Source organism: Sander lucioperca, chromosome 3 (genome assembly GCF_008315115.2).
Source record: "Sander lucioperca isolate FBNREF2018 chromosome 3, SLUC_FBN_1.2, whole genome shotgun sequence".
Lineage (NCBI taxonomy): Eukaryota > Metazoa > Chordata > Actinopteri > Perciformes > Percidae > Sander > Sander lucioperca.
This window is the reverse complement of record NC_050175.1, coordinates 37,932,797-37,953,583: the sequence shown is the minus strand read 5'-3', so window position 1 is coordinate 37,953,583 and position 20,787 is coordinate 37,932,797. Positions and strand designations below refer to the sequence as shown.

The 20,787-nt window shown below is 39.3% G+C and overlaps 1 protein-coding gene across 1 annotated transcript; it reads right to left on the bottom strand.

Annotated features, from left to right (window-relative positions):
- Positions 1–2,012: 2,012 nt before the first annotated feature.
- LOC116067325 lies at positions 2,013–15,782 on the bottom strand. Its single transcript, XM_031323731.2, has 15 exons — positions 15,511–15,782; positions 13,761–13,966; positions 12,972–13,109; positions 11,702–11,840; positions 10,896–11,613; positions 10,231–10,372; positions 9,962–10,105; positions 8,571–8,636; positions 7,872–7,930; positions 6,616–6,806; positions 5,508–5,908; positions 4,281–4,380; positions 3,297–3,495; positions 2,954–3,190; positions 2,013–2,412 (listed from the first exon to the last, which is right to left on the bottom strand). The coding sequence occupies exons 1-14, from the start codon at positions 15,631–15,633 to the stop codon at positions 3,054–3,056; spliced, it is 2,763 nt and encodes a 920-aa protein (XP_031179591.1). The 5' UTR covers positions 15,634–15,782; the 3' UTR covers positions 2,013–2,412; positions 2,954–3,053.
- Positions 15,783–20,787: the final 5,005 nt, after the last annotated feature.

The window sequence follows — 20,787 nt, the reverse complement described above, 5'->3', positions numbered from 1 at the left end:
ATAAAATGACCAAATATGGTGTTGTGGCCAGCTCGGTGGTGGCAGCTGCTGCAGCTGTGAGTGCCAGAAGCAGGTTCTGGAAGAGGCGTGTAATGGAGCTCGCTGCAAAGGCTAAAGTGGAACATTGAGGAGTTTTTTTCACGTTTAAAAAAGTTGCATGTTGGGGCGACCTCTAGCTCACCCAGTAAGAGCCAGCGTAGGCTGAGTCCATTGCAGCGGCGCGGGTTCAAATCCGACCTGCTGCCATTTGCTGCGTGTCGTCCCCCATCTCTCTCCCCTTTTCATGTCTATCCACTGTCACTTAATTCATAATAAAGAGAAAAGCCCCCAAAAAATTATCTTAAAAAAAAAAAAAAATGCATGTTGTAGGCCATACATCTAAATCTTGAAGATAGTTTCTTAAAACTGTAGAAATAAATTTTAAAAAAGGACCGCCGAGGAATAGGCCTAAACCTCTGTATACAGGAGCCCGCTCCACCAACTGCAAGGATCTGGAAGACGGAGGGAAAAGATCCTTGGAAAAATTGGTCAATAATTTGAACCAAAAAGTCTCGTTCCAAAAGTCACATAACAGCTGGCATCTCTTTCTTCAGTCTGGCTGCTGCCTGCAGCCAACAATCTGCTCTGATGTAGGCTATTTGTACTTTTTGTGTCTTCTCCGTGATGTCCAGGTTTTATATTTAAAAATAAACATATTTCTAAAATCATTATGTTAACGTCCGACTGGTGTAAGTTATATATGAAAACACAGTACTTTAGTAATACCAATATAATAGGTACTTAGATACATTCCACTACTATGTGTGTGTGTATATATATATATATATATACACACACACACACACACACACACACACACACACATATATATGTGTATATATGTATATGTATATGTGTGTATATATGTGTATATATATATATATATATATATATATATATATATATATGTATGTGAGTGTGTGTGTGTGTGTGTGTGTGTGTGTGTGTGTGTGTGTGTGTGTGTGTGTGTGTGTGTGTGTGAAGGAGGGTAGAACAGACCCTTGGAAGCATGGACCATTGTTGTAAATCAAACGCTGGGTTGTGTTCTCTCCTGACTCGCTGTGACTCATCCAGTCTCTTTCCAAAAGTCACAGAACAGCAGGACCTGAGCACCAGCTTCTCCTTTCCATCCAGTCTGACTGCTAGCTGGAGGCAAATCTGGTTTCACTGAGTCCACTGTTGGAGGATAGATGGGTGGATAGATTGATGGATAGATGGATAGATGGATAGATAGATTGATGGATAGGTGGATAGATGGATAGATAGATAGATTGATGGATAGATGGATAGATAGATGGATAGACGATAGATGGATAGATGGATAAATGGATAGATGGATGGATCTATAGATAGATAGATAGATAGATAGATCGATGGGCGCCTGAATAGCTCACCTGGTAGAGCATGCGCATGTACAAAGGCTCAGTCCTTGTTGCAGCGGCCGCAGGTTTGACTCCAGCCTGAGACCCTTTGCTGCATGTCATTCACTCTCTCTCTCTCCTTTCACATCTTCAGCTGTCCTATATAATAAAATGCCCAAAAATGATCTTAAAAAAAAGATAGATAAATCGATGGATGGATAGATAGATGGATGGACTTGACTAATCCCAAACTGGAAAATTACTGAAATCATTAAATAAACACCAGAGACATTTTCACAACCTGGCAACTCATAAGTCCGTACTAGTTTCTTATAACTGAGCTATACAAGCCATTACTAACAATGTATAAACCATGTATAAAGGGTGAATTATTAATTATAGAGAGTGGCACCAAAAGATCCTTTGTGTATCTTACTTTAATGTGCAAATGCACATACAAGTACACATGCAGTGCAGTTGTTTTTCACAAGGTTCTTATATTCTTTCCTCTCTCACTCATAAACTGTCTCAGTTGTCTGAATTGACTTGAATTGATGTGTAGAAAATGTGTACTGGATTAGGAAGGAGAATTAAAGAGGACAAAAGCAAAAATATATGTATAAGAATATATGTTTTTATTGATCCATTAAGCGATTGCATGATAACTGACTTTGTTCAAGCTGTCAAGAGCTTTTGTCATGTAATGATGACATTTGACTATTGGAACAATAATGGTTAGATAGAAGAGCATATATCAATCAAGATACTTGTTTACAATCATAATACATAACAGAGGAAGCATTTTTAAAGCTATATGGGCTCCCACGGTCATACAGAGTCACGGAAAACACCACAAGAGACCAACAGCAGCAGTGATCTACCTTTCAGTTTGGTTATTATAAAACTTCCGTTCTAGTTTCCTTTTCCCACACATTTTTCCTCGCTGAAGAATTTCCTCTTACGTAGCTGTAGACATTTCTAAAAGGTGTCAATATAAACGTTATTCATTTAACCCTCCTGTTGTCCTCGGGTCAAATTTGACCTATTTTTAAAAAGTTTCCATATCAGAAATTTGAGTTTCTTTTCACCAAATTGTCAAAGAAACTAACATGGATGGTTCCATACAACCATTACTCTTCACAGGTAAAATAAATGTTCAGTTCACTACTTTTATTGAATTTGGGTGTTTTATTAATTTTATAGCATTTGAAAAAAAAAAAAATGACAAAAGAACTTTGACAAAAAGTGACAAAAATGTTGGAAAAAGCTTCAAAGACGCGGGGGGAAAAAATCGACAAAAATATATAATATATCAAAAAAAAAAAAACTGGGAAAAAATCGAGAAAAACATCCAAAAAAATTGTTGAAAAAAATCGACAAAAACGTCAAATAGTGACAACAAAACCTGGAAAAAAATCGGCAAAAACATCGGGAAAAGTGACAAGTGTCGAAAAATAACAACAAAAGGTTGAAAAAAAAAGTTTTCATTTAAAATTTTGACCCAGAAATGACTAAAAGTTGCATGGTCGACGGGAAGACAACACAAGGGTTAAATGGGTGAATAATTAGATACATGAATCCTCAATATTTGATAACAAAGAAAAATGGCTTATGTATAGTCAAATGTAATTAATACAGAACTGGTATTCTGTCTTAACTTTCAAATGCGGGCAAAGGTTGATATTTGACCCTTGATATTTTGGCTTTGTAGATGACCGCGGCAGTGATCATGCCAACGGCTGCAAGGAGACATCCAGCGATGAAAACCAGGTTCAGATTCAGGTTGATCACTGGAGAAAAGAGAAGCACAATTTCAATCTTGTCCAAAGTCTAACTGGGACTCAAGTGAAGCAAGGTGTGCTGTCATGTAAGAAAAACACTCGCTTGTATTCATACCTGGGCTTCCGGAGCTTTCTGCGGCTCTCCTTAAGCGCAGAGGACCCTGGGAAATAAAGTGCCTCACAGACTGAGTGGCAGCCTCTCTCCTTCGGCGGTGATGTTGGTGAACGGCTGATGTGGAGTTGAGGCATCCCTGTGAGCACCTGGTGCCGGGGCTCCCTGCCTCACATATCAGCACTGAACAGCTGATGTACACCTGAATGCAACAGAACACGCTGTCATTATATCAGCAGACATGACGCCGTCTGTCCTAATGTCATGGTTGCGATTTTCTGTTATAGTTTTTCCTGTTTTATTGTGCTAATTTATATATATATATATATATATATCTTGTGTTCTCTGTTGTGTTTTACCCTGTTTTCATCCTTGTGTATGTTTTATGTTTCAGTTTCCTGTTTTATTTTGTAGTCTGTTTTTTCCCATGTCTCCCATGTTCACAAAGATAAAGATTAGAACAAATGTAAAACAAAGATGTATATCGGCAAAAGGAGTAAACGTGGAATATTTTAGATGATGAAATTACAATGTGTAACATGCTACAAAGATTAAATAAAATAAACAATATATAAAAGTGAGGCATGTATGGTGATGTGTATATGAATGGGAATGTATTTCGTTATGTGTATTTAGTTCTGTTTCATATCATCTGCACGTAATATCTGCGTCAATATGCAATATGTATACAACATACAGAAGTTAATAATAATACATTTAATAAGACTGATAAGATTCAGAGGGACCTAAGAACAAAATATGAATAAAATAGAATGTAAAAAGGGTTGGTGTAATAAGCAAATGCTTCAACCTACACATTTTCGGTCAGTATTGATTATAAATCAGTTAAGATGACACTGTATGAATTTAGGTGACACTTTGTTTAGTTTTTTACCATTTTTGTTTTGTACATGATGTTGTGTATCTACGTGATCAAAATAAACTAAACTAAACTAAACTAAACTAACCACGTAGTCCGTTCTTTACCTGGTCGTGCAAGCCGATGAACTTGAAGGCCTCCATGCTGAACTGGAATTGTCTCTGGTGGGCAGGGGAATGGATTTCAACAGTCGGGTCCACATTACACCTAGTCAGAGCAAAACAAAACAAACAGATAAGAAACATTGCCTCTGTAACAGTATTCCAATGGATGTTATTGTAGAGGAAGAGGTATTGTTCTGTTGAAGGTATTTACATGATAAGGTCAAGGTAGTGTAGATAATGCCAAAGATGGAGACTGGCTGATTGGTGAGCCACAGCTTTACCCAGTGTCCCTGTATACTGGACAGTTACAGAGGAAAGCTACCTCTATTTTAATTGATCACCCGAGGCGAGGCGAGGGGGGGCAAGGGGGAGCAGGAACCTAAACCAAGCTTTTCAGAGGAGCTGCAGATGACGGTAAGAGTTTCCTAGTCTATATCCACAACCTTCCACTTCCAGGATTGCCCTGTTGGCTGGATGTCCGTCCCCTTCCTCTTTCTTTGCGTTGGCGTTCTAAACTCCAGTGGATTTGTGAGGACTATGGTTAACTGCTCCTCAGATCTCTGCAGGGTAAATCCAGACAGCTAGCTAGACTATCTGTCCAATCTGAGTTTTCTGTTGCACGACTAAAACAACTTTTGAACGTACGCATGTTTCACCAAAACAAGTTTCTTCATGAGGCTATCATGCAGCGGAACCGTGGCTCCGCCCAAGATGATTGCGATTGGTTTAAAGAAATGCCAATAAACCAGAGCACGTTTTTCTCCCATCCCAGAATACTGTGTGGACTAGCCAGACCTTCCTCCGCAGCGTTGTGGAGGAAGGTCTGGCTAGGCAAAGCGAGACTAAGAGTTTCCCAACAATCTACATTGTTTATTGTGCGTTGAATCATGTCAGGCTGCTCTGTAGGAGTCCTGAATCAAAAACCAAAACCAGAAACCTAAATGTCTGATTTGTGTGTTTGCTGCTATGCAACGCCCTTAAGCTGAGCATGTTTTGATTTTGTACTATAATACTCTTTATGCGTTCCATTTGTACTCGGAAGTCAGATTTTCCGAGGTCAAAGTCGGAATCATATGGTAAATGGAATGCATTCAACTCGGGTGTGACGTCATTGGAAAAATGGAACGCACTCAGCAAATGTATGTCTAATCTAAGACTAGAAAAGTAGTATAATTGCTCTTTAAAAACACATTGATATGTCGTCTGTTGCCACTCGTGGTGGATGCCTACCCATTATCAATGATGGGGTAGGTTGGCCAGTAGTTTGGGTTGTCATATGGTGCCGCTCTGCAGGACTCCACAAACAGCTCGGTGTCATCGACGGCAGTGGTGGCCTCTATCTGCATGTAAATCCGGCTCCCTATGTCGTACTCCAGAGGGTAATTATTTGGATCGATCTGGGTTTGGAATTGGGCATTGGGATAGAACTCAAACTGGTAGGTGAACGTGCCGAAGCCTTTCTCCCACACTGTGACGTTCCTCCTGTGCGCCGTGAAGCCCAGCGTCACGTTCCCACGTTTGGGGTACTGGCAGTAGAACTGCACCTCCAGCTGGTGCTTCCTGGTGATCAGGTACTCTGTGCTGTCAACCGTGGTGATTTCATTCTTGAAGATCAGGTTTTCCTCATCTTCCTGCAGAGATAAAGGTTAGGCATTAAAGAGCCCCTATTATACTCCTTTTCAGCTTTGTACTCTTGGGGTCTACTAGAATAGGTTTACATGCCGTGATGTTCACACTGCCCATTGCTGCAGCACCTCTGTCTGAAAATCTCAAGCTGTGTTGGAAACCGTTCCCTATCATGGAAATAGTGCACTATATAGTGTGTTTGCCATTTTGTAGTGGTGTTCAAATTCTCCTCGGTTAATTTCATTCACTTTATAGTCCACTATAAAATACCCACAATTCACTGCTAATTTTAGTGTATATACGATGTACCCTAAATTTTACTCATGTAAATATATATAATGTAAATCGATATTGTGATATGAGACTAGATATCGTCTTAGATTTTGGATATCGTAATCTCGTAATATGAAGTGTTGTCTTTTCCTGGTTTTAAAGGCTGCATTACAGTAAAGTGGTATACTTTTCTGAACTTACCAGACTGTTCTAGCTGTTCTATTTACCTTTACCCACTTAGTCATTATATCCACATTACTGATGATTGTTTATCTGAAATCTCATTGTGTAAATATTTGGTGAAAGCACCATTTGTCAACCTTACAATATCATCCAGATCGTTTATCGAGGTGTTTGGTAAAAAATGTCGCAATGTTTGATTTTCTCCATTTCGCCCAGCTCTACGCAGCAGGTGATGAAACAAATGAGCCGTTGTTACCTCGATCTGAGTGCCACAAGCGTTGAGGGGGATGACGGCGATGATGTGAGTGCTGTTGGAGGAGCTCTGGAGGCTGCAGGCGGTGTTGCTGGGGTCACTGAGCCGCAAATGTTCCTCACTGAGTCCACGGAACGAAGATTTCTCAACCTCTACTGTCATTGTGGACTCGCCGCAGATCACATGGGATTTAACTGAAGAGAGAGACATTTTCAAACCATTTAAAAAACACACATTATGCTGAAAATTGTTGTAAATGCTTTCCCTAATGCTTGATTGCTTTTTGGTGTAATTAGTTTTGGTTAGTCCGATTTCTCACAGGTTTCTGTTATTTCTCTATCTTTTTGTTTTTAATCACTACTCATATATTTCTGTTATGATCATTTCTAATACTAGTGATGTCTGGGCATGGGTGTAGGGTGGGTGGGTTTAGGGGGAGTTTGTAAGCTTGTATGTCAGTGAATGTGTATGTTGTACTGCAATGTCTTGTCTTCTGTACTGTCTAGTTCTACCGAAGACCCTCTCAAAAATGAGATGACACATCTCAAGAGGTATTCCTCAAGATGTATTAAATAAAAAGTTAAATAAAAAAACTGTGCATATTTTCTAAAGAATATTCTGTGATATAACCTGCATTATGCAATATTTTTGACATGAAAATGTTGCCTAATGCAGGCATATGTACAGGAATGTAATTTACATTACATATATAATTGATTCTTTATTGATATATGTTTTATGTTGCTATTTCTATGTTGTAACTAGGATTTTTCAAAGCTAGCACGTGTACGATTTAAGAAAGCTGTGTAATGTTATCCCTATGGGATGTCTTGTAAACAACCCATGTAACTCCTAGTATTATGTTACTTTTCATATTTATTCTGTTGATTTGATAATTGTGTGTCATTTTAGTTTTGGCTTTTTGTCTTTTCTTTTCCATCAGTATTTTAGTTTCTCTCTACTTTAATTGGAGTATGCATTGAAGAGTGCCCAGATTAAGCCCCTCTGAGGGTTTGTTGCATCTCTCCATCAAATCTTTTATTGATTATGTGTATATTAATCTGTAGTATTTGTATATGTGTAAACCAATAAACTACACTATGTAAGCAAGCAGGTGTTTATCAGCCAATACTCCAGCCATGCAGCCAATATTTGGCACTAACATATCATTTAACATGCTATATATTTGTTAAAATATTCACCGTTAGAGCTGCAGTTAAACTACAAAGTGTTAACATTGAAGAAGGCCTTAGACTCACCTTGCTCCTTCCGGATGTCAACCAGAACACATCTCATCTCGGACTGATAGACACCAGACCTGAAAGGCATCAGCAAACATGGATTTAAAACTTTAAAGTCTCCCTAATCACAGCGATCTCAATTTAAATTGAAAGAACTGAGCATTTCTGTTTGAAAAGGTAGACGCTATCATTTATTTATAATTTATACTGTTTTATTGATCCACAGTGGGGAAATTACAATTTACACTCTGTTTTTGTTAGAAATCACTACACACAGGCCTGAAATACACACATGCTCAGGACCTATTCATGCACAAATGGAGAGAGATGTCAGAGTGAGTGGGCTGCCAGCGCTGGGCCAGCGCCCTGAGCGGTAGGGGGGGGGGGTACAGTGCCCAGGTGGTGAACTGGCATCTCTCCAGCTACCAATTCACACTCCGTACTTTGGTCCATACTGGGACTTGAACCGGCGACCCTCCGGTTCCCAACCCAACTCCCTACTGACTGAGCTACGTCTATCTTGTGATACACAGTTGCTTCTGACTTCATGTTTAATGAATGAATGTGAATTATTTGAAATTGACAGCTTAATCGGTTCCTTTTTTTGTTCACAGCTTTCTTAATTTCAAGCTCTCAGGCTCAGTTCCAACAAGAGCTAAATGCACTCTAGCTGACATGTATTTAAAAAAAAACAGAACACAAAGAAAGGTTACTTACTGTGAGGATGGGGAGGGGTGGTAATGGTGACTGAGGGTTGTGCCTGGAAGAGGGGTTCCAGCGGGTCTACAAAATGTGTTAAAAGTGAAATCATTGACATTCACACACCCATACTGTGCATACTAGTTCTATCATAAAGGAAATGACCTCATAAAAAATATTCATACAGTTAGAAGTATTAAAGTTGGCAGACCTGGCTAAATTTCAAACAGCACAATGGTTGTGTAAAGCAAAAAATAATCAACTATTGATAAATATTTTTAAAAAGCGTTCACTGAAAGAGAAGGGAGTTAGAGTTAAAGGCAGGGATCTTCAACAGGGGGTCCGGGACCCCTAGGGGGTCCTTAGAGTCACTGCTGGGGGGGCCTTCAAATTATTGTTAACTTTAGAAAGTTTTTTTTCAACATAATCACAACATGTTATTAGCAAATATAAAGACTGAGGATAGGCTTACTGGCCTATATATAAGGTGGTCGGTAAGGTAGCCATCCACAGATACAGTTCATCCTGAGGATTTACTGTACCACATGTATGTTTAACATTAAAACATGATTTTTAAATGAATGCCAACTATTATGAGGCTATTTTAAAAGCTTAGTATTCTATTCAAGGGGGTATGTATTAAGGCTGTAGGCAGCCCTACATGTAATTGTAGGCCCAGTTTAACATGTAACTTCATTTTATACAATATATGTAGTAGAGGGTCCCTGCCCTGTCTCACTCTTAGTTAAGGGGTCCTTGGCTTGAAAAACATTGAAGACCCCTGGTTTAAGGGGATTATATAAATTCAAAATTGTAAAGGTGCGTATGTTATTTCTGTTTGGGGTGTAAAATTATGGAACAGCTTGAATGAGGAATTCAAGCAATGTCCAAACATGAAACGGTTAAAAAGAGATATGAGGAAATGTTCCTCACAGGGTCCAGGGATGAAGGGGTTTATCATTGTTTGTTGATTTATTTAGATGTAAATTATTCTTTCTTGGTTCCCACTTTTTCAATTTTGAATTTATAAATTAATTTTTATTTTTGATTACATCAATAAAAATAATTAATTGAAGTAATTATTATATATATTTGATATGGACACATGAGAAATTATACTATAATAACAAAGATTATTGGTTAGTAAAATTATATATTTGGATGAGAAAAAAAAAGTACAGAGACTGTTTTACTAACTAACAGCAATTTATGGGGAAAGGGTGGGATTAGTAGTGTATACTTCTTTCCACTAGTTTTAGCACATGTGACCCAAATCATCAAGTGTTTGTCATTCATGTATCTCTAGGCTTTCTATTGTGTGTAATGTCATTATTTTCTGTATGACCCTTTCTGTTTTCTTTTACATGTTTGAAATAAATTACAATCAAGCAATCAAACCAAAGGCTCACCCGGTCACTGATTCAACAGCAAAGCAGACTGGGTAATGATCTCCCAGGTCATCCAGGTTAGGCGACCACTTAATGGCAAACTCGTCATTTGCGGTCCTGTGCTTGCTGATATTCAGTGGCCCACTGATGATGATATCATGTATTCTGTATGCAAACAAAACAAAGAGAGCAGAGATTTCCTCTTATGGCTGATGTTAAACTTACTTGTTGAAATGATGAGAATGTTTCGCCGCCACAAGACTACACCGATAGCGTCGGTTTTCACTTACGTTGCGTATGCAGCTTGTGCTTTGACTCTGATCTCCACTTCTTTGTTGATTTCTGCTTGGATGCGTGCTCCATTTCCAGGTGTAGGGTGCACAAACTGAGGCAAGTAGTGTCCCTCCTGACATGAGGGAGCAGGTGGGTCCACTGGAGTTGAAAAAACAAAGATTCATTCAATTTCCAAAGTGCAAAAAGTAATCAATACATGAGAAAGCTGCCACTTGGCCACACTGTCTGTGGGTCAAAACTTTAAAGCTGTCGCAGAAAGTGTTATGTCTAATTATCCCCTATGTAATGATTTTTTTTTGATGAACTTAAGTGCTCCTTCACAGGTTTAGAAAATGCTCCTACTTCTTAGGCTAAATAAACTTTGCAGCCCAGTTATGGGCTGCTGCTAACTGCGTTCTTGGTCAATATTGGACCACTTTCAAAACATTTTGTTCACATTATTAAAAATAGGGTCCAGGTTGAAAAAACAAATTACCCTTAAATATTTCTCAAATGGTGGCTGCTGTCATGTGTAACATCACACATTAAGGCATTGCCAGAGCTGCAACATGCAGGAAAGTCGCAACCCAATGAAGGCGGTGCAACAACAGGTTATTTTTGTGTGGATTGACTCATTGAAAATGGCACCAGACAAAATGAGGACAACAAAACCCTGACTCACCAAGTAAGGAGAATTGTAAAGGTAGTTTACTGAGAGGAGGAGTGGTGGCGTGCAGGTTTCTCGTGGTGCCAGGGTACGTTGTGTAGGCTGTAGTAGTTGCAGGTGGTGCAGTTGTGGAATACCACCGTGGGGTTGTGGGTTGGGCTGTAGTTGTTGCTGGGGTTGTAGTATACCACCAGCCCCATGGGGTTGTGGGTTGGGCTGTAGTTGTTGCTGGGGTTGTAGTATACCACCAGCTCCACCATGGGGTTGTGGGTTGGGCTGTAGTTGTTGCTGGGGTTGTAGTATACCACCAGCCCCATGGGGTTGTGGGTTGGGCTGTAGTTGTTGCTGGGGTTGTAGTATACCACCAGCCCCATGGGGTTGTGGGTTGGGCTGTAGTTGTTGCTGGGGTTGTAGTATACCACCAGCCCCATGGGGTTGTGGGTTGGGCTGTAGTTGTTGCTGGGGTTGTAGTATACCACCAGCTCCACCATGGGAGTGGGGTTGTTGTTTCGGCTGAAGTTTGCCCCCAAGACCCCCATGAGGATACGGTGGTATATGCTGCTGTAATTGAGAGCTGTCGCTTTCTCCTCGCTGTCAGTGGAGCCCGGGAGTCTCCGCCCCCATCAGTGTAGGCCAGAGTAATGTGCCTTTGCGGGAAGTCCTCCACCACCAACTCAAATCCATAAGGGTTGGGGTTGGCGTTGGAGTTGAGGTAGTGTAATGAGCAAGAGCCCTAACAATGTGAACATTTAGAAGTTAGGTGAGGCAAAGCCTCAGTCAGGTGTTATTCAGTGTATTATGAAATTGATTTTTAAACTTACCTCGTCTAAGATAAAGCCTGAGGGTTGGTTACACGTGCTGCACTCTCCATTGCTGACACTTCCATATCTGCATCGAACTCTGTCGCCATCAGGGTCAAAGGACATCAGCTTGTATGTCCGTGGGCAGTTCTGGGGAACTCTTGAATAGACACATCAACATCAGTTATCTTCTGCAGAAGGGTATTTTACACAAAAGGATCCAATCAGCAAATGCAAGAAGTAATACAAAGTCAGTAACATGCTAGTAGAGGTAAATGTGTTGTCTGTTGTCAACAGGAAAATGTAAAATCCATGTTAAGTGAACACACTCATTTTTATTAGATGAAAAAATAAATATAAAGCCATTCATTTTTATTTGATTACAGCATTTTCCAAATTATTGTGCAGACATACTTTGTACATACTGTAGTATACAATCCCAGTATAAATAGTTGCAGGTTATCTTTTGCTTTTGGCCCAATCATTTTACTATTTTTGGAGTCGAACTGCTTTCCGACTACCACCATGGCATGCCTTTTGTACTACCACTGGGGGGCAGCAAAGTAGAACATTTTCCCACCGATTATTTAAACAAAATGATTAAAGGTTAGCACAGTCTAGATCAACAAAGTGCATTTCCAGGATAAAGCATGACATGCCAGATGTCAGGCTTTTCCCCTCACCTTCCACTCTCTGTGGGTTGACGTTCTCAAAATCCCATCGCCATGGAAAACAACAACAAACTTTGAGCTGGCAAGCCACACCCTGAAAATGTCAAGTTTGGAAGAAAATTTGGATGGTGCAACAAGGCAGGCCTGCTTGGATCTTTCGAGGAATTATTGTAAAGATTTATAAAGCTTGTCTCTCTAACTGGGACGTTTTTGGACCGATTGGTGAGATTGCTGTGGACGAAGTACACATGGAGATACACTGGTAAGAGCAAATGAGGTCAACCAGGTATCCAGCTAATTTAAATAGCTCACATTACTGTATTGTGTGAACAGTTAACTTAATTTAATATTGTATATGGCGTTTTCTTTAGTGGTGTGCAAAAGTTCCTTCCAAGACTATTTAGCAGAGCCACCATCGCTGCGTCCGGAGCTTAGTGCCGCCCAAGACAATTGTGATTGGTCTAAAGAAATGCAAACAACCCAGAGTTTTTTCCTCCTATCACAGTCCCAGAATGCATCTGTGGTGTAGTCAGACCGTACTCCAGCGCTGTGGAGAAAGATCTGGCAATGTGGTGACTAAGGTTAAGCAAACTGTTTTATGCCAACTGCAGGGGACTTACCGTAGGAAAGGTAGAATGGCAATGTCAGGTGAGTGGTTGGGTTGTCCGGTGTCAGATCTTGATCCCAAATCCACTGAAGTCAGTAGTCTCCAACTAGAAAGCCCATTACGAGTTGTGATCCAACAACAGCTGTTTGCCCTGGTATGTGTGAAAACAACACTTTTAAAACACTGGATGACTTTAAAGGTCCCATATTGTAAAAATTAAGATTTTCATGTATTTTTTTGATTAAAAAGCAGGTCGAGGTGCCATATAAATACTGTGAAAAGTATCAAAACATTCAATCCACAGAGAAATGCACACAGCCAGCAGTCAGAAACGGTGTCTTTAAACGACCCGTTAGGACTTCTGTAAGATTGTGATGTCACAACTATACTATATATAGGTAGGAAGTGCTGCTGCAGTGCTGTAACAGTCATTCCCCGGCTGCAATGACGGTGCAGAGACTCCGAGAGCACAGATGCAAAAGACCCGGTAACACTGACCAATCAGAGCAGACTGGGCTTTTTCAGAGGGGGGCTCAAAGAGACAGGCTCTAAAATGGAGCGTTTCAGACCGAGGGAGAATACAGGTATATTCAGACAGACAGTATGAGAAAAATAATCTGTTTTTTGAACATTATAGCATGTATAAATGTTCTAGTAAAAGCCCAAAATACAAATATGAACCTGAAAATGAGCATAATATGGGACCTTTAAGCACGGTTAGTGAAAAAGATGATCCTCCACAAACTTTGTTAACAACAGCAGCAACAATATGAATATGATTTGAGTGAAAAGGAAAGCTTACCTCATTTGAAAAGGTCTGTCAGTTGGGATGTTTCTCGTACTGACTGTTTCGGTTTCACACCATTCCCTGTTATATTGGGGTGCATTGGTGCTCCTGTCAAGTACGCCTACTTGATTGCTGGGGTTGTTGCCACAGTTGCCGTTGTAACAAGACCAGTAATGGGAGTACTGACACCCATCAAAGGTTGCCCGGTTGCGAAAGTCCACCTGCGGAAAGATATCACATCACATTTGATCAACAACAGTAACAACACATGTTAAAGGCCATATCTTTTTCATAAAAAAAACAGGTATTCTATAGACATACTGGTGTTCTTGAAGAAAAAAGGTGTTAAAATGTGCAAAAACACAAACTATTAGGAATAACTAATGAACAATTTAGGGTTGAAACCAGGGTTCAAAATTAGAACCATTCACCAGCCAAATTTAGGTAAAATATTCACTTGGCTTGTAGATTTGCTTCACTCACCAGCCCAAAAAAACACTGGTTATCTATTGAGTTGCTGGTCAAATTTGAACATTTACTAGCCATTTGGCTGGCGGGCGAAAGAAAAATTAATTACACTTAAAATTAATTTCGAACCCTGGTTGAAAAACTTTCTAAAGTCAAAATATGTCATAACTAAAGACCCACACTCAGGGATGAAGAAATATGGACATAGAGTTGCTGTACATGTTATGCCAAAAACCCATGCTAAAGTATGATAGGCTTCTCATGTGGACACTCCTACGTATATAATATCGTCATTGTCGGGCATCTCCATATTTCGTAATTTTATTTTTTTGTAAATCAATCAATCAAATTTTATTTAAAGTGTAAAATCACCATTAAACATGGTCTCAGTGCACTTTACAATTAAAGGAACACAGAAATAACAGACAACAACAAAACAATTAAACATTAATTAAAGCAGCAATAATAAACAATACAAAACCAGCAAGATAAGACAATATCTAAATAATGATCTCCGTTTATGTCTGTCTGTGGATTTTACAAATATTTAAACAGCGATGAGGCAATTTCGTCTGACTTCGTCTGAGGTAAAGTGCTCAGTATAATGTTTTTTTAAAAATGTATTTCCTGCAAAAACTGTTTTCGCGTATACAAGGTTTTCATCCGACAGTGGCAATATGTAAAATAATCCACAAGCACTAACGATAAATAACTTGTCCTTACACTTGGAGTTGTAAAACTTACAAATATCTTGAATAGTTCAAAGGCTGCAGCCCTTTCATTAACATTAGTACATTCATCAATAAAGCCCTGGCAAAGTAATCATTATAAATAATAATAAATTTATTTAATATAGCACCTTTTACAGGCAAAGTCACAAAGTGCTTCACAAGAGAAAAAAAAAAAAAAAAAAAAATAAGACCCAATAACAAATTGAAAGTCAAATAAAAAATACAAAAAAGAAATAAAATGATGGAAATAATATCAAAAGAAAACCTAAAAATAAACAAAATTAAAATTGGTGGTATATGATGATATGTAGCTTATGTAGCTCTTTTTAATGTACTCAAAGATGCACGATTACATTTTTTTTTTTTTTTATAAATAGCAAAACTGCAACTGAAATAAATGTAAGACTTTCGAAATTCTAATCAGAGTAATCCAACCCAATAATAAAAACGAATAATAATGGAATTAAATAACGCAATTCCCAGTATCCCTGTCATGTAACAGGGAAAACATATTCAGACATCATCTATAATGCATGTTGCATATCATTAAAAGTTGTAGCACTCACTTTAAATGTCCCATCAGGGTTTCTTCCTTTGTAGGTGTAGGTAGTGCTTCCCCCATAGTGATGTGACGCAGAGGCCAGCGAGGCCAGGAGCATCGGAAGCAGGAGTACCAGTGTGGAAGCCATGATGTCCCAAACTCACCTCTGTCTCCAGATCCTCTGCCGCTCACATGCACCTGCAGCATCTTTATATACACTGAAAGGCTGGTTAGAGACGCTGGTCCTGCCAAGTTTAATGACACAGTATGCACACAATGTTCCAGAACAATGGGTTAGCTGCAAAACTAGTTTTACAGAACAACGGACCGAATGGAAAGTATTTTATACCGTAAACACCTCGTTTAAAACATGTAGCGTGAAATGAAACAGAACTCTTCAACAAAGACAAAGAATGACAAAGAATGTTTGCTGGCAGCATAAAGACATACTGTTCTCATTGCAAATGTTAGAGAAATTGAAACCGAAGCGCACTCATTTTAGTGTTAGGGCCAGGGGCGATTCTAGGGTCAGAGCTTTAGGGGTGCTAAGCACCCAATGAGCCCCACTGCCACCACCCACACTCTTTTCACACAAAAAACAAAAATATGTCTATTGAAAAATAACTTTATCATTTTAACATTGGTTCAACTAACTCCAACATCCAGATTGTTTTTCTTTTTTTTGAGACCTTTTCAGAGCACCAGCTTAATTGTGAGAGTTCACACAGACAGCCCCCTGTAACAAACACAAAACCTTCTTCACTCAGCTGGTTTTCCTGACCGTTAACTCCATGTGCCTCCTTTTTGTATCAACAGTCATCAGATTGGTTAAATTAGATTCAATTTTATTGTCATTGAACAAAGTAACAGGTACTTGGATAACAAAATGTAATTCATCTTCTGTAAATTATTTATTATTATTAAATTATGTTTTGTGTGCCAAACTGAGTATGAGTGTATTGAGACAGCTTTAACTGTTTAGGACCAGTGTCCTTATCCCCTAAGTCTGAACAGCTCTCTTCTGTCTCTGCTGCTTTGGCTTGGTGGTCTCTATGTTGCACTCCCTCTGTCTCTTCATTTCTTTCACTTGTCAATTCCCTCTCATCCCTTATGGACTCTCCCTGTTGTTTTCCTCCTCCTTTATTATGAAGAAATGTGGTGAAAAATAATTTTACAAAAAGTAAATGTAATATAGGCTACTTAATGCCAATAAGTTAGTATAGGAGCATAAAAACTGAACGCTGCTTCCCCCTGTTTAGTTCTGACTCTGGGGACAGAAAGCAGACCTGAGAGGTCTGGGTGGTTCATAGTGTAGCAGCAGATCAGAAATGTATTTTGGCCCTAAACCGTTGTGTGATTTTTAGTGATTTATAAACCAGCAAAAGTATTTTGAAATCAATTCTTTGAGGGACAGGAAGTCAGTGCAAAGACTTCAGAACTGGAGTGATGTGTGATCAAATACAGCAGCTTGTTCAGTGGCCCTATGACGCTCAAAGAACCCCTCTAACATCCGCTTTGCACTTGCAGGGCTGCACAACACGGTCGCAGTTTGGGTCGGTTTAGGCAACAAAACTACTTGGATAGGATTAGAAAACGATTGTGGTTTAGGTAACAATAGGTATGTTTTTTTTATATTCTTTTTAGGCATTTTAGGCCTTTATTTTACAGGACAGCTGAAGATCTGAAAGGGGAGAGAGAGGGGGAATGACAAAGCAAAGGGCCACAGGCCGGAACCGAACCTGCGGCCGCTGCGGCAAGAACCGAGCCTTTATATATGGTGCGCACCCTCAACCAGGTGAGTCATCCAGACGCTCCAACAATAGGTATGTTTGTTACGTAACATAAGTTATATACTTAAGTGCATATAAGTGTAAATTACATACGTGCAGTATACAATTTGTGAAAAAAGCAGGGGGGGGCAAAACATGCAAGAATTAAATCCCCCTTATACCATGGATAGAGTGCCATAGTAGCCATGCCAAAACATCTAATTAATGAACTTCAATATCCAATGGAAAAAACACAGCGCTTTCAAGCCGGAGAGCAAAGTTCACTTTGCAGCGAAAACAAAATACATCCACCCTGGAAACGCTCGTTCGTCGCTCGGGAGTGTTTTAATCTTAAATACGATCCTTTTCCTAAACTTAACTGTCATCGCTGCATGACGCTCACTTTTCTGGCTAAACTCCACTACCACGGCCCCTGAAAGGACCATCATCTGGCGGTGCCTGTGACCGACTCACAGTCACCTATTGGCGACTAAACAGCTGCCGCTGGTAGCCGACGTACCGGAGCTCTGTAGCGGCTAAATACAACCGGCAACTGCTGCTCAGACTTTATCGTTCTTTGGCACTATAGACTGTTTAAAAAATATGTTTACGCATAGGCAATTCCATCTCGACACTTCCTGATTCTGTACACCAACTGTCTACTACGAGTAGTCTTGCTTTGCCAGACCTTCCTTCACATCGCTGTGGAGGAGGGTCTGGCTAGTCCACACAGCATTCCGGGATGGGAGAAAAACGTGCTCTAGTTTTTTTGGCATTTCTTTAAACCAATCACAATCATCTAGGCTCCACATGGAGCCGCTGCAAAATAGTCCGGGAAGGAACTGTTTTGGTGGAACATGTGTACATTCAAAAGTTGTTTGTGTGAGAGAATACTCAGATTGGACAGATAGTCTAGCTAGCTGTCTAGATTTACCCTGCAGAGATCTGAGGAGCAGATTACCATAGTCCTCAGATATCTAACAGTTTAAAATTCCAACACAAAGAAAGGAAGGAACGTCGGAAGTGGAATGTCGTGGATATAGACTAATTACGAGAGAACTATTGGTTTTCCGTGCCCAGCAATATTTGAAAGTGTTAGCAGGTAATTCTACGTTTTTATAGTGTTTGACCATATTTTGTTTATATTAGATTCTACTGTTTTTAGGGATTAAGAGTATATTTGTTACAAATATACTGTACAATCTCTCTCTGTAAAGTGTCCATCTGTTATGATTTGACACTAAAATTGAATTAAATATTATATCACATGACGCTTTGTGATATTCCATTTCCAAGGCAGCTTGTTGGAATGTGTCATGGACGCTCTAGCGGTCCCTTGAACGTCACCACTTTAAGTCCTTTTTATCGCTCTTTATACTTACCCGAGTTCCGCCTTTGCTCCCATCATAATTACTACGGCCACTAAAGGCCAATATGCTTGCACAGTGAAGCATCACAGTTTGGAACGTATGGCCACCAACCAAGCTGTCGTATTTCACGAGTTGGGAGAGAGACTGGGCTGGTACATGACAATGAAAGAACTTGAACAACTTCTTTGTTTGTTTTTTGAAATTGATTAATCACATAGATTTACAGTCCAGATGTTATTCTTTTACATTTTAAATGGAAAGGTTTAAAGTTACAAACCTGGTCTAAACACGCACTGCCAGTCTAACGCCTATCAAGCTAAATCTACAAGGAAGTAAATGCCCACATACCTCGGACTCCAACAGGCTTATCAGTGTCATTTTGCATGCGATGAATGCTTTGAGAAACCTGAACACCTGCGATTATCTGATTATAAGCAGGGTGAGACCAGGTAATGGTCCAAATCACATGAATATCTAAGAATTCTTTCACTTACTGAAGGGAAACTAAAAGGTTTGTTCTCATATAATAAATAGACATTTTCTTATCTTTATTGATGTGCTGCCAATTTCCAAAAGAAGAGATTAGATAAAAAAGTCTCAGTCTTTCAACCCTCTTTGTGTCTTTCACAGCATAATTCCACACATGATTATGATTAAGGTCACCTGCTAAGAAAGGCAAAGCGCATGAACCTCACATCATTTGGGTTTCCCCATAAAAACGTCCAGAGTCCTTTACTGTACATATAAATCAGTCCACAGGCTGCTATAGGCAACCAAGAAAGTCACGGAAGGTCTCTGTTTTTAAGTTACGTTACAATCCGTTCACCCATTGGCAATACAATGTGCCAGTGGGTATATAGAGATATATCGCAAATACTAGTTCATATACCAAACTTGTATTGGTATAAAAATAGGGCCATGCATTTTGGTCATTTTGCTAACAAGGGAGATTAAATCCCCCCTCGTATCGCTCTACTGCTAATAAGATTAGTGCCTTCAATAGGCCAGTACTCACCAGTACTCATTACCCTTACTTCTAATTGTTATTGACAGTATTATTAATGGGCTGATATTTATACCGAAATTGGCTACATATCACAATTTATTGGGAAAAACCTAAGCAATTCTATGTAAAATCAGACTTTCAGCACTCTCATAGAGGCGGAATGGAATGATTCTTTTCGACTGTGAGATTGGCAGTCGAATCAGGCTCCTTAGATTGAATCATCGAATAGGTGAATTCATGAATAATATATACAGTATATAACACGTGTCACATATTTGTGTCACCTGTACAAGATATACATATAAATATATCCAAGACACATGCAATGAACATATCATGGAACTGCTGAATTATTACTGGCACCTGTTTTGGACCAATTCAGGCACTGAACAGGACTACACTATACAGGTAGAGCATAAACAATGCAGCTGGTGCGGTGCCAGCTCTGAACAATAGCAGTGCCAGTAATTCGGCATCATGCCATGCAATGCTTCAGGGGTCCTGACATTACATTTATTTACCTGAGGCTTTTATCCAAAGCAGCTTGCATTCCTACATCATCTGCATTATTAGACAAAGGGCATTACACAACTTTCTTTTTCAACGTTAACTACAACATTTTAAAAACACAATCTTTTGATCATAAACAAAAGGCTTGTTTCATTTGTCGTTTTCGACTGGTAACCTTGCCTATATTCTTCGAAAAAACACTGAGGTGGTAATGAATCACAGTCCCACCGTATTTTCCCCTGCAGTTGTGTGTAATTATGTACAGTATTAACCCTCATGTTGTCCTGGGGTCTTTTAATATCAAAAATATGGGAGGTCGAAAAATAAGCGTCAAAAATGTTGAACAAGGCGACAAAACGTTGGGGAAAAAAGCATAAAAAATATTGGAAAAAGTGACAAAAACTATGAAAAAAAACTTCAAAAACACTGAAAGTAAGCGTCAAAAAATTTGGAAAAAGCGGCTAAAACGTCAACAAAACGGACAAAGACATTGGGGGGGGGATAAAAATGTTGGAAAAAACAAACAAAAACAATTTAATACCTTTTTTTTTTTGGTTGAAAAAAGCAACAAAACATTGAGATAGGGACAACAAAAGTGTTTTTTTCATAGTCGAGGGAAAGACAACACAAGGGTTAATAGTCTACAT